Source organism: Oenanthe melanoleuca, chromosome 1, assembly GCF_029582105.1.
Source record: "Oenanthe melanoleuca isolate GR-GAL-2019-014 chromosome 1, OMel1.0, whole genome shotgun sequence".
NCBI lineage: Eukaryota > Metazoa > Chordata > Aves > Passeriformes > Muscicapidae > Oenanthe > Oenanthe melanoleuca.
The window spans coordinates 34,392,458-34,410,422 of NC_079333.1; the positions used below are offsets into that span (position 1 = coordinate 34,392,458).

General features: G+C 38.9%; 1 protein-coding gene across 3 annotated transcripts in view; it reads right to left on the reverse strand.

Moving 5' to 3' along the window:
* Positions 1-17,965, reverse strand: part of GRM5 (glutamate metabotropic receptor 5) — a 246,626-nt gene that overhangs the window by 27,989 nt on the left and 200,672 nt on the right. For all 3 annotated transcript variants that reach the window (XM_056500724.1, XM_056500715.1, XM_056500706.1), the window contains exons 6-8: positions 15,950-16,118; positions 12,618-12,744; positions 1,449-2,388 (exon numbers count right to left, since the gene is read on the reverse strand). In XM_056500724.1, coding sequence (XP_056356699.1) covers positions 1,449-2,388; positions 12,618-12,744; positions 15,950-16,118 — 1,236 coding nt within the window. The remainder of the gene's footprint in view (positions 1-1,448; positions 2,389-12,617; positions 12,745-15,949; positions 16,119-17,965) is intronic.

Consider the following 17,965-nt stretch of genomic DNA (forward strand, 5'->3'; position numbering starts at 1 on the left):
AATTTGAATACCTCAGGTCATTTATACATAGGGACAGAAGTTGCAGAAAAGGATATTTTAGGAAACCATCACTTAATCTGAAAAATGATTTATCATTTGAAAATATCGCACTACTCTGCACCTGGAAAGGAACTGGAAAAAAAACCCCATCATTAACTGATAATAAGTATGAAATATCTTGTAATAGACTGGCCATTTTTGTACTGCTTCAAAGTGTCTGAAAGAGAATCATTAGTAATATTCTGACAGAAAAAAATAATCACTTTGGCATAATATATCCTGCAGGTATTGCTAATAAAGTCCTCCCTCAAGTCTAAATTGTGGTTCACACACAAATAGGAGTACAAATTGTCCTTGTTACATGCCAGCTGCAGTTGTGAGCAATGACATGTCTGGAAATATTAGTATTATCAATCCTAAAATCCATGTGTGTTTCAGTGAGGAGAAAGATATATCTACATATCTCTTCCAGGCTAGACATACATAGCTGAGGAATGACAAAATTGCTTCTTTGCAGTTTCATATTGACAGAATTTTTAATTATGTCAGCAGTTAAATAACCAAAATTATCCTCATAACACCCACACCAAAAGTGAAAGGAGCAAAGGATGAAAACCAACCACTGGGCAAGCTGCACACCTACAGATTCTGTCTATGGAGCAGGGCAGTTTCCACTCTAGAGCTCTCCTTTCTCTTTAGTGCTCACTTAAGGTAATTTTTATACATTGAGCATGCAAGTTGTCTTCATGATTGCTGAATTAAAATACCACCTTAGGAAGAAACAAAGAAATGTGCCATAAGGGAGTATCTGTTCAATGGCAGGAAGAGTGGACAGAGCAGGGGCTGAGAACAGCTGAATTTGTTAGAGTTAGGAGAAGGTTTACAGAAAAAAGTAAGGAAGAGAAGATAGGTGAGGACATAAAGAGAGAAATTAGGTAGAAATAGTGCAAGAAAGGAAAATCAAGGGGATGAGAGATAAAAGGTGCAATAGAAGAGTCATATGGAACAAATCCTCAGATGTCTTAGAGTGGCTGCTCACTTGTGTTTAACACTCTACCTCGATTATGGGGCTATAGCAGCAACCCTGCTGTCTTACTGCTGTAGAGGCAAAATACAGACACTATGAAGCTCATTTAAGGGAAAGAGATTGTAAATAGGTACATTCAGACAGGGCAATGAATTATATTTCTTTTTCACTTGGGTTTTTTCCTCCCACAATCTTGTTTTTCTCCCTAGATTCACGTACAGTTGTCACAGCCAGTACTTCCAGCTTTTCCCATTGCTTTGTCCCCTGTAGCATTTTGCCTAAATCAAACCCCAAATTTGCAGTAGTGAGAGGACTCACTTCACTCCCACGGCAGAGGCAAAGGAAATTGGCGCGCTGTTTTTGCACTATTAGTAACTCTCAGAAGATCGCCACCCCGCAGTCCCGCATTGGGAAACTTTACCTAAGCGTTTCACCAGATGATCCCCTTCTCTTCCACAGGTTCACCAGGCTGCTGGAGCGGCTGGCAGCTGAGGATGACTTCCCATCCCCGACGTGCATGCGCACGACCGTCGACGTGGTGAAGGCGCTGCGCACGTTCCTCTCCGGCTTAGCCAGGATGATGTAGACCTTGGGCACAAACATGCAGCCAAGGGCCACCGTGGCGCTCAGACTCACCGAGAAACACATGGTGATTATCTTGTAGTTGCTTCCAAAATAGATTGGCACAAAAGCCAGCCAGATGATGCAGGTGGTATACATGGTGAAGGCAATATACTTTGCTTCGTTGAAATTAGCTGGGACGTTTCTCGTCTTAAATGCATAAAAGGTGCAGCTCAAAATTAATAACCCATTGTATCCAAGGGGAGTCACAACTCCCAAGTTGGTGGTGTTACAAATCAGGTAGACCTCTCGGATGCTTGGGTAATCATGCATTATATCTGGTGGCTCCATTATAAAGAGGGCAACTATGATGCCTAATTGTATACATATCAAGATGAACGCAATAACCAGCTGGGCGCAGGCACTCATGAACCTAGGTTTCTTTGTACAAATTTTCTTCTTGCTTCCTGCCAGGATTCTTGCGATGCGGTTGGTTTTGGTTACTAGGGCAGAATAACTCATGGCCGGCGAGAGCCCGATGCCAATCCGCTGAAGGTAGCAGTAGATCTGTTGAGGTTTTGCAATCAGACAGAAAGTGCACAAGTAACCCAAGCAGATGCCGGCCAGAATGATGTAGCAAAGTTCTCGGCTGGATGATTTGACCACGGGAGTGTCGCGGTACATTATGAATATTATTGTAACAAACAGCGTGGCCAACAGACCCAGGCACGCAAAAACAACGGCTGCAATCGGCTCGGGGTCGCCCCATCTGAGATACTGGACTGGGATGAGGTCACAGCCTGCAGAAAAAGAGAAAGGTAAAATGAAGTATGCAGATGAGAGATTCTTTCATGATATTGAGAGGTTCTCCTGGTATTTCTCTTCTTTTTGTCTTTCAGGAAGCTGCTATTGTGTTGAGTGCAGTGTTAAAATAATGTCAATAGAATGGCACAATAAGTACATTTCAATGACAGCTTATTTCAGTAATGCACTTTATCTGGAATAGAACATGATGACCAAGCTGATTAAGAGAAATCACCTCTCACAGTGGAAATTTGCCATTTAAGTTCTATGAAATATAGGAATTTATGAATAAATTTCTGCAAGTTGCACTACCTTAATACAAAGTGCTTCAGAGTTATCTGCATATTATTTGCACTTAAAGGACTAGATGTCAATCCTACTAATTATACTGTATACTATGAAGGATATTGGTATTTGCTTAATGACAAATGGAAAGTGGAAAGAAATCTTGCAGATTCTAACTGTCAAAAAAAAAAAGAGAATGTTTCTCAAATGTGCTACCTTTTCCTAATAAACATTTTCTAACTGAACTCATAAGTAAGAGGTAATTTGGAATGACACACTGCACTTCTTTTTCTGCCATTCATCCTTATAAAATGTTTGAAAAATTGAAACCTAATTTAACTTGTGAAATAAAACTGAAGTTAATAAATTTGCAACAAAGTTGAATAGGCAGAGCAACACATTTAAGGACACTTGTTTTTTAGTTTTGTATAGGTTTTAGTAAATCATTCTATGCATCTGGTTCACAGGAAGTCAGAAAGGTTTTAAATTCTGCAGTGTACAGACCAATAGACAGGAGTAAAAGAAAAACTTATCAGAAAATTTGTTGCTGACATCCCTTCTTCTTCCCTCCTTTATGTTTGCACTGTCGAGGTTGGGTAGATGTTTCTGCTTTCTGGCCAGTGATCTCTGCCAGGATTTCTGGGCAGACATATTTGCTGTGTTGCTGACTACAGCCATAGGCACATGATGGCACATCCATATTTGCATTTTACTCCCAAAAACTGAATCTCCTGTTCAGCTGCTTCGACCTCGCTTCTTTTCATGACTTTCACTCAAGCTGCAGATAGGTTCTGTGCCCTGTGGCACTAGAGTATACTATACCAGCGCCTAACAACAAAATATTTGTTCTCTACTTTCCATCAGCAGCTGATATCCAGGCACTTCTTGGGAAGCAGGTCTTCAGTAAATGTAGCAGTTGCTCCAGGTCAAAAATATTATAACAAAAAAAATGCACAGACCCACGCCTTTCTCTTAGATTTTGTTGCTGAGCAGACATCATATGGTACAGGATGTCCCTTTGGTCAGTTTGGGTCAGCTGTCCTGGCTGTGTCCCCTCACAAGATCTTGCTCATCAGCACACATATTCCAGTGGGAGGAATGCTGGAGAGACAGCCTTGATAAATGGCTGCTGTGTTATCAATGTGGCTCTAGCTGCCAATGCAGAGCACAACATTGTGAGGGCTGCTATGGGGAAACTGAACAGCATCTCAGCTAGACCCAATACAGTAACAAAAAAGGGAGGACCTTGAGTCTCTTGTGTGTAATTTCCTGAAAAAGTGGACATGCTAGCATTGCCATCCAGAGCACAACAGCAGGGAGTGGATGATGGAATGGAGAAAATGCAGCCAAAATCTTTTATTTCCCCCATTCTTGCACTGAGCTTGACTGGACTTGATTGTAAAATCTAAATTACTTCAAAACTTTGTATTTTTGTAATCATGTTGTTGTCTTCTGGTTAGGTCATGCAGGAGAGTGTCATCTTGACTTGTGGCTCTTGATAAGGCACTTCACCCTGTGAAGATGGAGTGCCAGGTGCTCACATCTGTATTTTCTGCAGTGAGGGCAGTTATGACTGTCTGCTGGGTATGTGGATGCCAAGAAATTTCAATTAATTAGGCAACCTTGAATCTCGATGATTTGATGAGCTGGAGCAAATGTAGATATCAGGACTATAATTTGGGAATTTCTACATGTGAGATCTAATGTATGACTTTTCTTGTATTTTAAGTGGAGCTTAGAGTTTTCCAAATCTGCCACTAACATTCTTAACAGAGAAAATAATTTCATGAGACAGTATAGGTAGATATTAGGCCTAACTCCTTTTTTCTCCAAGTATTTTTGCATTATATGTCTCTACAGAAATAATATTTTTTAAGATATAATACCTTCAATCAAGTGGCAAATGTACAAGAAAAATATTTCTGTGTTCTTGAAAGAAACAGAAAAATCAGTAGGATTGGGGCCAATGAGTCTTTTACATTAGTGCAATTAAAGTATACAAATTTGCAGTCACTTTAGTGTAGGAGAATTGGGCTCCTTATTGAATACAGATTAATTTGCCATCCATACTTGCCTGCTTTGATGTGAAAGGCTTTGTCATGCATTAATAAAATTATTACCACACCTAAACATAAAAAAGACGTTAGATTTTTTCTGAAATATTCTTACTGCATTAGTTGATGATAGCTTTTTAATTTTTCCTGGTTTTATGGATTTACTTACTCAGTATTCTGTGTGAGGGAGATACTGTATTTCTTTCTGACTTTTTCTAGTGTAAAGTAGCACAGTAATCACAACATTAACACAAGTAAGAGCAGTGAAAAAGAGTGAAAACAAGGAGGAATCTCTGTTGTTTGTAGATATCCCACTGTGGGTTCTTCCCTAGGAAGTTTTGCAAGTAAGTGACCTCTAAATCTATTCCTGATTTTTGCCTGATTTGATTAATATTTTGTGGAAATAAATAGTTTCCAATGTCTAACACTGCTACATATTCTAGACAGATTTGAAGAGAAAAGGTCTTTATCTGGCAGCTGGCCTTTGCAGGCAAGCACTGACATAGGGGCTAAATTTTGCCTCATTTCTAACACTGTAGCTGAGGTGAATCATAACCAAGTGTTTCTCATTAGTGTCAGATTATTTCATGCCTTCCTTGCTTTATTACTCTTTATACATTCTCTTGATGAAATACCTGAGAAAACAGTTGAAAACTTGTCCTATTTTTCCCATCACTGAGTATACTCTACAAGGAGATTGCTAAACTTTATGATGATTTATTCCTCAATTAAGATTTAAAAACTGGATCATCTTCATGAAACATTGATTGGTGAAATTTTCAAGTAATAATATTGCAGGTAATGGTTTCAGACAATGGCACTTTTCAGAGAAGGACAACTAGATCAAGTAAAAGAAAGAAGGGAAAACAGCACTGTGAGTGTTCATGTTAGATTGATGACCAGGACAATATCAAGACAAAAGCTGAAAAATGGTACCACAAAAAGAACTCATTCCTGTCAATGGCCATGACAGTGTCTCACAGCCTACCTCTTACACTTTATCAATGTCTCCAAGCACCTGGAATGCTTTTTCTCCTAGCTGGCTCAGAAACAGGTGGAAATCTTGTCTTATGGTGCCTATAGTGTGCTGTGGCACTAAGGTGGTCTTTGGCTTGTGGAAGGGCTGTTTGGACCCAGTCCAGTTTGCAGCAGGTGTGGAGGTGTTCTGTGCTCAGGGGTGTTGGAGCCCCAGTAAAACTGCCATAAAATTTATGATTTTCTGGCAAGAAACATAGCCAGTGTGGAGCAACACACCAGATACACATGTGAATAACAAGATGAGCAGATAGAAAAAAAAAATCAGAATTCCATTTAACATGCTATTTCTCAAAGGAGCACCAAAAATCACCAAGAAAATACAGATAAGTATGTCTAAGGATCTTCTGAGGAAAAAAAAAAAGTAGTTTCTGATATTTTGGAAAATACTCTAGCTACTTAATGGATGGACTAAATTTGCCATGAACAAGGAGAGGAAATGCCCTTGAAGGCCTGACCACTGCCATAAGTCTATTAGTAAGTCTCTTTCTGTAGAGACAAATTTGCCCCTTATTTCTGATCTTTCATATTGCATTAAAATTATTTCATCTGGGAGAAGAGTTTACAAATACAAAGCACTATATTATAGAACAAATTTTCTGTGGAATTTGATGCTTAGCACTGCCTTAATTTGTTGTTATAGCCTCGACACCTACAATATGCCTCCAGCATCCATAAAAGTGTATTAGCTTAGAACTGAGAAATCCCTTCCATGGTAACCAATATAACTAAACTATTTTCAAAGGTAAATGTGACAGAATAGGGATTGTGAATAGGATTGACTCTGAAAAGTGAAGGTAATTCAATAAAATCTCTTAAATTAACATCATGAGCTAAAGCTCACTTAATCTGCATATGGAGACTAAAACTGGCAGAAAATTGCCACTAGTTTTGTAAGTTCTAAATATTTTTCAGTCGGATTTGGCATCCTGGCCAGCAAGTTTGACCTGTTAAAATAGATTTGATTTTCTTGGCAATTTTTCAGACATCATTCCACGGTTATCAGAAATCCAAACACCAAGGCTGAAGCTCAAACAACCCATCCACATTTTAGTAATGAATGTGTCTTCATATGGTATTTAGCACTCATTATTCAAAGTCTATTCATGTTATGAAAGTAAATATTTATATTAATGCTTCTAAATTTTTCTCTTGCTATAATCCCAAAAGATGGGAGAGAGATATTTTGATTATTTATTTAGGTTTCCACATATAGGGAAAGTTGAGATATAAAAATGTCAGCATTAGAATAAAATTCTGCATTAAGCTGATGGGTAAGCTTTTATAATTTATTCTTTTTGGACCATCTGAAGAGACAGAGGACATTAGCATGTCAGAAATTTGTTCTAGGGTAAATTACTGTAGTCACCTGTCCTGTTCCCTACTCTGGTGGGTCCCTTTGAGCTTGCTGCAATAGCAGGGCATGTAGAGGTGCTCCTTAGCTGCTGCAGCTCCCAGAGTGGGACATTTACTGAAACTATCAGCCAAGATGGCTTTGCACAGGCAATGGAGGCAGCTGATGACTGTGCATGTGTGCATTCTGCCACCTCTGCAGGGCAGGATTTGGGGTCAGTCACATCTTAAACCATGAAAGCTGGAGTTTCTGTAGCTCAGGGGCTTGAGTCCCCAGGAACTGGAATATGTGGATTTAGCCATGCATTGCAGTAAGAGGCAAGGCCATGAATCTTAGAATAATACATTAAAGTTACTTTGTGACCATATGGGAAATTATTCCTTGATTACACAAGTGTGCAGAACGATGGGAACAACTGATGAATTACAACAGTCAGGTTTATCCTTATGCCAGCTCTACTGTTTTGATTTAAGTTTCACTAAAAAGTGCTCTGTGTGTTGTAAATGTTTTGTTCCAAATGCAGACTTTCCATAACATAAGGCACAATTACAAGTGGATCCTTCTGGCTTTGTTGGCTAGCTCCCCTTCATCCAGCCCAGGAGCCTCCAAGCACTGCTGGTTGAGCTCAGCAATGCTGAATGAGCTCACTTGAGCCTGAAGTGCTGTGTGGCTCTTGATGGGCTGGAAGCTGAATTCACATCTTACCTGGAACAAGCAACTGAGGGAAGAGAAGTGTACAAACCCAGAACCAAGGGAGCAGAAAATGAGATCCCAGTCATAATACTGCCACCTGAGCCCTTAACTTGTCCACACATATCTTTGCCAAGAGGAAGAGAGGGAAAGTGACTTACAGCAATGGCTACATTTCATTTGGAGTAAGAAATAAAAAGGAAAGAGAAATAAAGTGCACAGAAAACAGGGTGAAAACTGGACACTATCTCTGCTGATGTGCATTTATAACAGTAGAAATAACTAGATGAAAATTGAGTTCTCTTACCCTCAGTCCCAATTACAGCCTTAACAATTATGATCAAAAGCAAGATCCTAGCAATGTTTCAGAAGAAAAATCAGTGTCAACACAGACTAAATTGTGTTCAGAGCTGTGTCAGACAATTGCTGAAATCACCCACGGCTGCAACATTTTTGCAAGAGGGAATACAAGAAAGCAGCCTGATGGAAGCAAGCAGTTACCTTGAAAATATTTTGGGCAAGAGATGAATCACCTTGTGCTTGGGTGAGAGGCAGAGTCCAGTCTGATGAGACAGCTGAGGCTCAGATGCCTGTGACTTCTGCCACGCACATTTTCCAGTCCTTTCCATCCAAGGGTTTTTTGGAAAATCCATCTCTTATCTGCCACTTACAGATGGGCAGCAAAATCATGAAACCTGGCTTTACTGTACTTTATTTGGGGAAAGTATTTTTGTAGCTATAGTAAAAATATATATTTCTGACATATACTCTCATGCTTGAATGGCAAAGAAGATATTTCAAGAGGTGTAAATAGTTAAGCTTCTATTTTTATGGGAATCCAATTAAGAAAATCAAATAGCCAGCATATTTGGAATACACAGAGACTGAGAAAAATGTAAATACAACCTGAAAATAATCCAATTGTCACTGAAATAAATATAATCTAATTCTCTTGCCATTCCTGAGGCCACTAGACAAAACTTTGTTTTTGTTATTTTTTACGCTGTCCTTGAACATTACAAAGGCAGAATAATTGCTTCTTTCTCACCTCAAAAAGGTCATTAAATGCTAGTGGTAACTGAACCAAGATGTTCCTACATACACTGGAAATGCTCTGACACATTGAACAAACTTTATTTGGTCTTTCTAGAGCAGCATTTTTGAAGGCAGAAGGCCACATCCTCAGATTCTCCCAAAGCTTTTGAAAAATTAGCATCAGTGCTGATCATCAGAACTAAGAAAATCCCTCCACTTGTATCTAAACTTGTGTGGCATCTATTTCTCTTCCACCTGCTGTGAATATAATGCAAAGAAGAGCTTTGAGGAAGAGTGGAGTGACTGGCATATACTTCTGGACTTAAGGCACTGAGTTCCTCCTGCTGTAGCCGGGTCTGTGGCTCAGCCCTGCTGGCCACACTAATGTGTAAATTGATGCTGTATTGTATGGATGTTGCCAGCACAACACATGGGGACTTAGGGCAGCTACAGCACATTGGGAAGCCTAACTTGATACTAAGCCAGGAGGAAGAAAATTACTTCTGATACATGTTGGTTTAGTATGTATAAATCTTAAGGAAAGGAAGCAATTTACTAGGTTTCTGTCCAAGGAGGAGCCTGATCCCTGGGGAATATTGTATGCAAAAGCAATGTGAAATTTATGATGAAATAAAATATGGGCAGTTAACATTCCCTTTCTTGCATTAACTTCACTTTTAGGTGGAGACATTTTCCAATAACTGATTTAATCAAGAGAAACTCTTGTTCCCACTTACCTTTTCCAACACCTTTGGATTCTCTGTGCCTTTCTATACTTCAGCAATTCAATGTATTTTTCTGTTCTGAAAATAACCTTGTTTTCTTACACATATTGCATCCCTTTTGTCTTCCCCCTGCTGCATCTGAATTCTGATACTCCATAGGTGGCTGGAAAAGTGCATTAATCTGCCTTCCTTTCTGTCAGTGACATCCCTGCTATTACATGCTTTATTTAGTGAAGTTTTTGGCACAAAACTGATGCTGATCATTGAGCATAAGAAAGATGTAAGCAGTCTTTGCTATGTCAGCCAAGATAACATTCTTAGTTTTTATCCAAGGTCAGATCTCTGGCAAACAGTGAGGTGCAGATCCATGTTGAAAGCCATTTTAGGTGGTGGCTGATAAATTTACAGGACTCTCATCTGAAGGTGATCATGCAGGGAAGACTTATTCTAATGAGTTTTTATATGTGTAGCCTTGTGGAGCTGACATTCCCTAGGAAATGGCTTTATCAAGTGGCAAAGGGACTTAGTATGCTGCAGTATCAGATGTAGGGACATTTCAAGGAGATTGCTGCATACTTTAATAAACTGAAAGGAAATTTCCTTGCCAGAATACAAAATACATCAACCTCTCCTTACTTGTAATGCACATATATTACTAAATCCTACGTATTAAACAAGATTGAGAGGTGTTTTTTTTTTTTTTTATAAGCACAAAAGTTGGCACTAGTAATATGATCATTAAAAATACAGCTCATTATTTTGTATGGATAAGCTGGGAATAGATTTCTTAAAATTTCTTTGTGGTACAAAGTTAAAAGACAAGATGCAGCCATCATGATGATAATAAGCTGTGTGGGGACTAGACAGCTCTGAAGCTGTGAGATGGGTGTCCTGTTACTTGGAGGGCACATTCCACCAGCTGTGCTCATGGAGGCCAAAGAGGGGGGTTTAGTTTCCAAATAGGGCCTGCCAAATTTGTGCCTGGCTGAGGAACAAGTGTTAGATCTCCTGAGGAACATTGCTTGGCACTGATGTCAAGGGTTCCTTTGTGTACAGATTGATTTTGGTCCCCATAAAGGCATAAAATGCTTGTCTGAAGCCAGATGAATGGCTTGAAAAATGTAATTTTGCAAACAAACACAAAATGTTTGCTCATGTAATGCACAAATCTGTTTTGTGCTTGAATTAAAATACAACTGGTTTCCTCAAAAACAATCACTGATTGGTGGAAAACCATTGACTCAACCTATGAGTTTTTGAGGAGTCAACCCATCCCACCCTTCCATTCTGAGGGCAAAGTGAGACTGTCAGAGGGTGAATCCTCCCATGAGACCACAACACCATGTCATGCTTGAACCGTGGAAATTTGTACATCCTGAGGAGCCAGCTCCAAACACAGAGCCAGAGGGTCAACTTGGCAGTCTGGTCACTCCACTTTACCTTACATATGGTGCTTAGTGTCTGATTACACAAACTCACTAGGTCAGTGGGCAGTTCCTTCCCACTGCTGGTTCTCTGGCCTCTCTGTTGGCACTTGGAACAGATGCCCTCCTAACTGACTTGTAGCAGCTCCTTTTTTAGCTGATCTATGCTGGGTAAAACCTCAGGTGCTCACCTGAACAAGGGCATCAGCTGGGATCTACAACATCTCAGACAAAATACCTGGAGGCTGAAGAGCTGGCCCATTGCACTAGTTGACCTTCATGAACTGACCAGCCTGGTGCAGTAACCTGGTCCCTGCAACGTGGCCTTTGGAAGATTTTTTATACCTCACATTGTAACCACACCCTCAATACTCTGCTTTTGGGGACATGTGCAGCCTGCTCTCTTTTATTCCCCTTCTCCTTTCTCCTGGCACAAATATCTTTTCCTGAGAGAAGGCTTTGCTGGCTGGTTGCCCAGGGAGGCAGAACTGGGGGAGCAGAGCTATGGGAGCATAGATGCAGCAGAACTTGAAAGTCCATCTTACTGCTATTTCAGTTTTCTCACCTGAAAGCTTCTTTTCTCAGGGAATGTGTCATGTTTGACATTTTCTGAAAAGTGCCCCAACAGTTTCATGATTGAACAATATTCTTGCAATAATTTGGTAGCCAAACACATTTATCACAACAATGCAAGAATCCTTAAGCAGGAAAGGATTAATTCATAAATAAAAATCAGCCTAGAGGCTTTACACTCTCCCACTTACATAAATTCATGCAGCAAACTGTATTTGCCTTTGTGTTCCCTCACACCTCAGTTTTTCCCCTCATCCATAGAAACTATATGCAAATCAGGTCAGTGACCTCCTCTTGGAAAAAACCTATCTTTTCTCTCCTTGTCTGTACAAAGCCTGGCACAGCTAGAACATGATCCCTGAACAGTGTTTTGAAGAGGTTTGTGCTCTGAAGGTTTGAATACTTGAATTCTGTTTATTAGTCATAAAGAAGAGAGGTTGTGAGATGCAATGTTGGAGTAATTGATCTCCAAAGAAGCCTAACTGGTATTCTGCAGGAGCATAGAGGTCTATGCCATGGCAAGGATGAACACTGTGTTCCAGAAGACTGTGATGAACAAAGGACTAATGCAAACCAAAGTTTGTTTGGAGCTTTTAGCAGCAGTAACTACAGCAACTAAATCAGAACTTTGTCAGATTAAAAAAGATGGTAGTGCACTATTCCTCTGCTTGGGGAGGGGGGGGCAAATAAAACTCTTGAATTCAATCTTCCTAAGTAATTTATGTGATAAGCACTTAGTTTCTGTGTCTTTTTGGGAAAGGGTAATATCTGTATTACCTAAAAGTTAAGACAGGGCTGAATACAAAACTGGGACTTCTTTTTTAATTTCAGAATCTGGTAATTCAAGTCTTTGGAAAGGAGTTGAAATATGTGAATAATTCCTGGATCAGGTTCAGGGACAAATAGCAGCTTCAGTTCAAATTTTAGCTTTTTCTCCCTGTTCCCTCTGACCAAAACCATCCTCATACTCACCTGTATCTGCTGTTTGTTTCCTCAGCCCCCAGATGAGCACTTTCCTTGCCAACACAAGCACAACCTGCACTCATTTACCTGTGAGCTCCTCGTTGGGCCAGGAGCCGAGCTGGCAGGCTTTGCACGTGTATTCATCAGAGACATACTCGTTTTCTTTGCAAGGGGTGCAGGTCCAACAGCAGCTCACTTCTCCTTTACGGATCACCTGAGACAAAAATTGGCATTTGGTTTTAGCAGCATAAACACACATTCATGCTGACCCAGTTGCTAATTTTTATTTTTTTTTATTTTATTATTCCTTTTCATGATAAGTTTTCAAAGACAAAATGTGACAGTTGTCACGTAGGTATGAGAAGAAAGAATCCACCAATCCCAGAGAAGTAAAAGTGAATGACAAAAAAGATTTTTTCTCCCTCTTAGATGTCAATGTGCCTACAGAAGCCAGTGCATGGTAATGAAGGCACATAATACACTCCAATGTGGTCCATACAGAGAAACATGCCAATGATATTATGACCCTAAGGCTTTGGATGCTTATTTTTCATCCAATCACAAGTGATTTATTAAAGCTGATTTTTCCAGACATCAAACTGAACATGCCTTTTTCAGAATTATTTAATTACTGTATTTCTAATTACCATTTAATGGTGAGAATCTTCTCTTTCTCCATTCTAGCATCTGACCTGATTTCTCATTTCATAACTTACTATCAAATGCATGCTTAGGATTGAAATGCAGATTTTTCAAGATCCTTATTTACCATCTCTGGGAACATCTGTCTTTCTTGTCAATATGTCTTTCTTTCAAAATAAAGTATTCCCAGTTTCTCTGCTCTTCCCAAACAGTTTATAAACAAATACTCTCAATACTTCCAATAAGAAATAGGTCGACTTTATTTATCTCTTGCAATGATGAATTCAGAAAGTGTAGTCAGAGCCAAATGTCTTTATTGCAATTTTAGTTAAAAAAGCCAAACATCTAAAGGAGCATAATGAAAAATAATGGGATTGCTCTTTGCAATGCTGCAGTGAAAAAAAAAAATTCTATTATCTAACTTTCATCAGCAATATGGAGACTTCAATAACTTCAGATTTTGTAGTTTAGTTGTTTTTTGTTTTGGTTGGTTTTGGTTGTTTTGTTTTGTTTTTTAACTTGCAAAGTATGAAAAGAAGAACAGCAACACCAAAACAGTTAAACTGATGGAAAGGCTAAAAGAGCATAAATGATTTATTCTGCAAGAGTTGAGACTAGAACTACTTGCAAAACAGAATATCTGTCTTCCAGAATACATCATATCTTGGGATTTCTTTCATTTTGAAATAGAATGAAAAGTTGAAGAAATGGCAAACTTTTTTGTAATTGAGAAAACAAATTTTTATAAAGCTTGTGCTAATTTTTAGAGATTTATCTTAGATATATATTTTATTAGATAGCAAAATAAAACCCCTATGCTATTATCAAAACACCTAAAATTCTATGAACAATTAATATGCTCTTTTCAGTGTAACTTTCCAGCAAATGAAGATCTTCTGTAAAAGACTTGAATTTGACAAATTGATCAGGACATCAGTACACTGATAATTTCTTCTACCAAAGAAGGATTATGTATCCTTCTCTAGAAATCAAGATAACTGTTCTTCAAGACTCAGAGTGTAGTCACTTTTTTGTGTGTTAAATTGCTTAGCCATCAATTTATTAATCCTTTTATTTTTCATTTCCTGAATAATTCTTTGTCATATCACTTAACTGTAAATTAATTTTTCTGACCCTTTTAACAAAAATAATAATCTTTAAAACTCTCTAAAAAATTATTTTCCTTTTCCCCTTGCCATCTGGACAATCCTTTGAACCACACTATTTCAAATGTAGGGCGTTTTGGGTTGTATTTGGATTTTATCAAGTCCTGTGGATGGATTCACCAACTATAGCTGAATTTTGGATAGCATTATATTAAAGGTTTCAAATTCTTCCATAATAGCTCAGTCTCACAGAAATTTACAGGAAAAGCACCACAGAGCTTGGTAGGGTCAAGGTCCCACCACCATCTGTGAAGACCATGAAGACTGTCAGGCAAACTGTGAGGTTTATGATCAATAACCATCCAATATGATTTATTGACCAATCAATGATCAATATAAATATTGATTTATAATCAATAATGATGAGCAAACAGAACATTTCAGACACTGGGCCTCAAGCATATATCTAAGTGTGTGATGACTTGGCCTCACAGTGAAGGATCCTCTTGGGAGAGTCCTCGGGAGCGTGGGCAGAAGGTGGAAGGTGACTGTGATCATGAGATACCAACTGTCCCATCTGGGTGTCTTTGACCCTCAGTGAAAGGGAAATAAGCTGCTCTACACCAAGCTTGATCTTAACAGCTTTCAAAGCCTACACAAGGATGAGATGGCTCCTCATCTGGAGTAGCATATTATTCATAAGTCTGACATGATTCTTTGTGTTTACACTGCAAACAAATGCAATTGGTCTGATGAAACTCACATAATGACTCTGCCAAAGGCTAACAAGTGAATTAAACAGGGTGACCGTGCCCTAAAACTCTGTAAAATTCAGACTAAAGAGGTTAACTTCGTGTTGCAGAGATTGCTCATGTTCAAGTTCTCTGCAGCTGCTTCCCAATTTTCAGTCCTGCTGTTTTAATACATGAGAAAATCGAGCTGCCAGTGAGACTTGTTAGAAATCACACATGATTTTTTTTACTGTTAAATATGCCCCTCTTCTCATTACACTGGCTTTTATATAAATGACTGCAAGGTAAGCTATGGACTTGCAGAATTTTAATTGTTGTGCAGGAAGCATCGTGGGATGTTGAAGGAAAACAGTGTAAAATGAATATAAGACAGATTCATCTACAGTCCTTGCTTATTGAAGCATGGAAATAGAGGAAGGAGAAATGTTACCTATATTTTCTGAAGTTGGAAGTAGTGGTGGTAGTTGATGTTCTGATGATGTAGTCTGACAGTGTCTGATGATACCACACCCTTAAGGTCTGATTAACAATGTTCCAATCAAGGTGATTATGTCTAGCACTGAAATTTACCTGCAATTGTGCTGACAAGTCCCAGTCAGGGATTTGCATCCACTGAATCAGATGCTATAAAAATATGCAGCAAAAAGCCTCCAAACAATACCTGTTTGAAAGCATTTGGAATATAAGTTAAAAAAAAATAAAAAAAAAGTCAGCAGTCCACAGATAAAGGAGTCAAGAAAATGGCAGCATATTAAAATAGTGAGATGATTATGATAGCAGTAAGAACTAAATACTTAAGTCTGTACATTTTAATTAAAGTGGGATTCTGCTTCTCCAGGTAGACGCCAAGAAAAAACTTGCTTTCAAATTTCAAGGCTGTGCGTACTGCAAGGCTGAAGCAAATGAAAAAAATATTTACCTTTATCTGGCCTTTTTCACAGGGTTCACTGCACACAGATCTGATGATATTACTTTTCTCTGACCATATTTCATCATCGTCCATCTTCAGCTCACCATTGTCCCAGCTGCCAACGTTGATATAATCAAAGTAGTCCTTCCCCATTTGTTTAAAATTCATGATTTCATATCTTTGGAAACAGAAAGGAGAGACATAGCTGAGTTGAGGAGAACATCATGAAATATTTGAAATTAAAGGAACACCATAGAGTCAAAAATCAAGCACGTTGAAACAAAGAAGAAAAAATTTAAAGAATTATACTTGCCCTTGAGTATCTCACAGTAGTTTCTGTGATATCATAATCTTGTTTTTCCATTGTATGTTAAGTTGTGGGGTTGGGGTGTTTGTTTGCTTTTTATTAAGTTTTGTTTTGGGTTTATTGCTGGGTGTTTTTCTATCACCATAAAAGTTCCCTGAACACCCTGGGGTTAAGTGACTGTGTTTCTTAGAATGACTGTTTATGGAAAACAATGAAATGAGTCAAACAGAATTAAATCTGTGCAATTTCCAGCCCTTGAAGCCAATTGTGTATGAAGCCCCAGTTCCCTCTATAGCAGATACTGAGTAATCTAAACCTATAATGCCAATTCCTAACACTATGTGCTCCTCACTGTCTGCAGGTGCTTATTCCCCTCCTGAGGGAAGAAGATGACAGATAAACTCTCAGAGTGAAGTAGAAACTGCCTCTGTGTGATCAAAGGAAGATTCCTGTGCTGTAAGACTGCAAGAAATTTGGTGCAGCACCCAGAGAAGAATCAGGCATCACTCTTTAGGCACAGAGTCCAGGAGTCATTCATTTTCTTTTTTCATTTTTGTCTTTCCCCTTTCTTTTCTTCATTATTGCATCAGTAAATGCTGGTCTTTCCCATCCATACAATCATTTTTATGTAATTCCTCAGTGATTGAAACACATTTAGTTCCTTGTACAGTATGGTGTGGAAGAGAAAAAGTACTCATGACTCAGTCCTAGGCTGCTTTTGGGTCAAATATAGAGCCCATCAGAGTTCTCAGTTTCATATTCCTCTTTCTCCTACTTTTTCTTCAGTTCCCACAGAGTCTTGCAGAAAGTCTGTGGAGCCACATAGGAGTCAATTCCTCCTACAGCAGAACACCAGCCTACCTTTCTGCCATACAGGTCTGTTCTTTTAGCACTTTTTTATAAGGCATGCTTGAAAACCTGGGCAGCTCTGAAGAAATTATGCCATGCTTTTCTTTGCCTCCTCTTTAGTGGATTTGGGATTAATATGTATAAGCAATATGAAATTTACTGATGCAAAACAGGAAAACAATATAGACCAAGAAGTTTAAGACAATCTTGGCTTTAGAAAAGCTGTCTTGTTCATAAACAAGGAGACATCTTTTTTCCTGTCAGTAGGAACCAAATCAGACCTGAAGGCAAAGCATTTAGACAGGTGCTACTGTAAGAGTGTAATTTATGAAGTTCAATGTGCAGATGAGAAAATAACATGCTCATTAAATCAAACAATCTCATAAGTAAGATACCCTGCTGGGCTTAGTTGGAGTAGAGTTAATTTTCTCCAAGGTGTCTCGTATAGGGTTGTGTTTTGGATTTGTGCTGGAAACAGCTTACAATATGGAGATGTTTTTGTTACTGCTCAGCAGGATTTACACAGGGCCAAGGTCTTTTTGCACCTTCCCATTGGCAAGGAGTTTGGGAATGAATGGGAAGTTGAGAGGAGACTCAGCTGACCCCAAGTGACCCAAGGAATATTCCAGACCATACGACACCATACTCAGTATATAAAGTAGGGGGAAGAAGGAGGAAGGAGAGGATGTTTGGAATTATGGCATTTGTCTTCCCAGGTCACCATTATGCATGATAGGGCCCTGTTCTCTGGGGGATGGCTGAACACCTGCCTGCCTAGGAAAAAATGAAAGAATTTCTTGGTGTGCTTTGCTTGTGTGCATGGCTTTTGCTTTTCTTGTTAAACTGATTTTATCTCAATCCATGAGTTT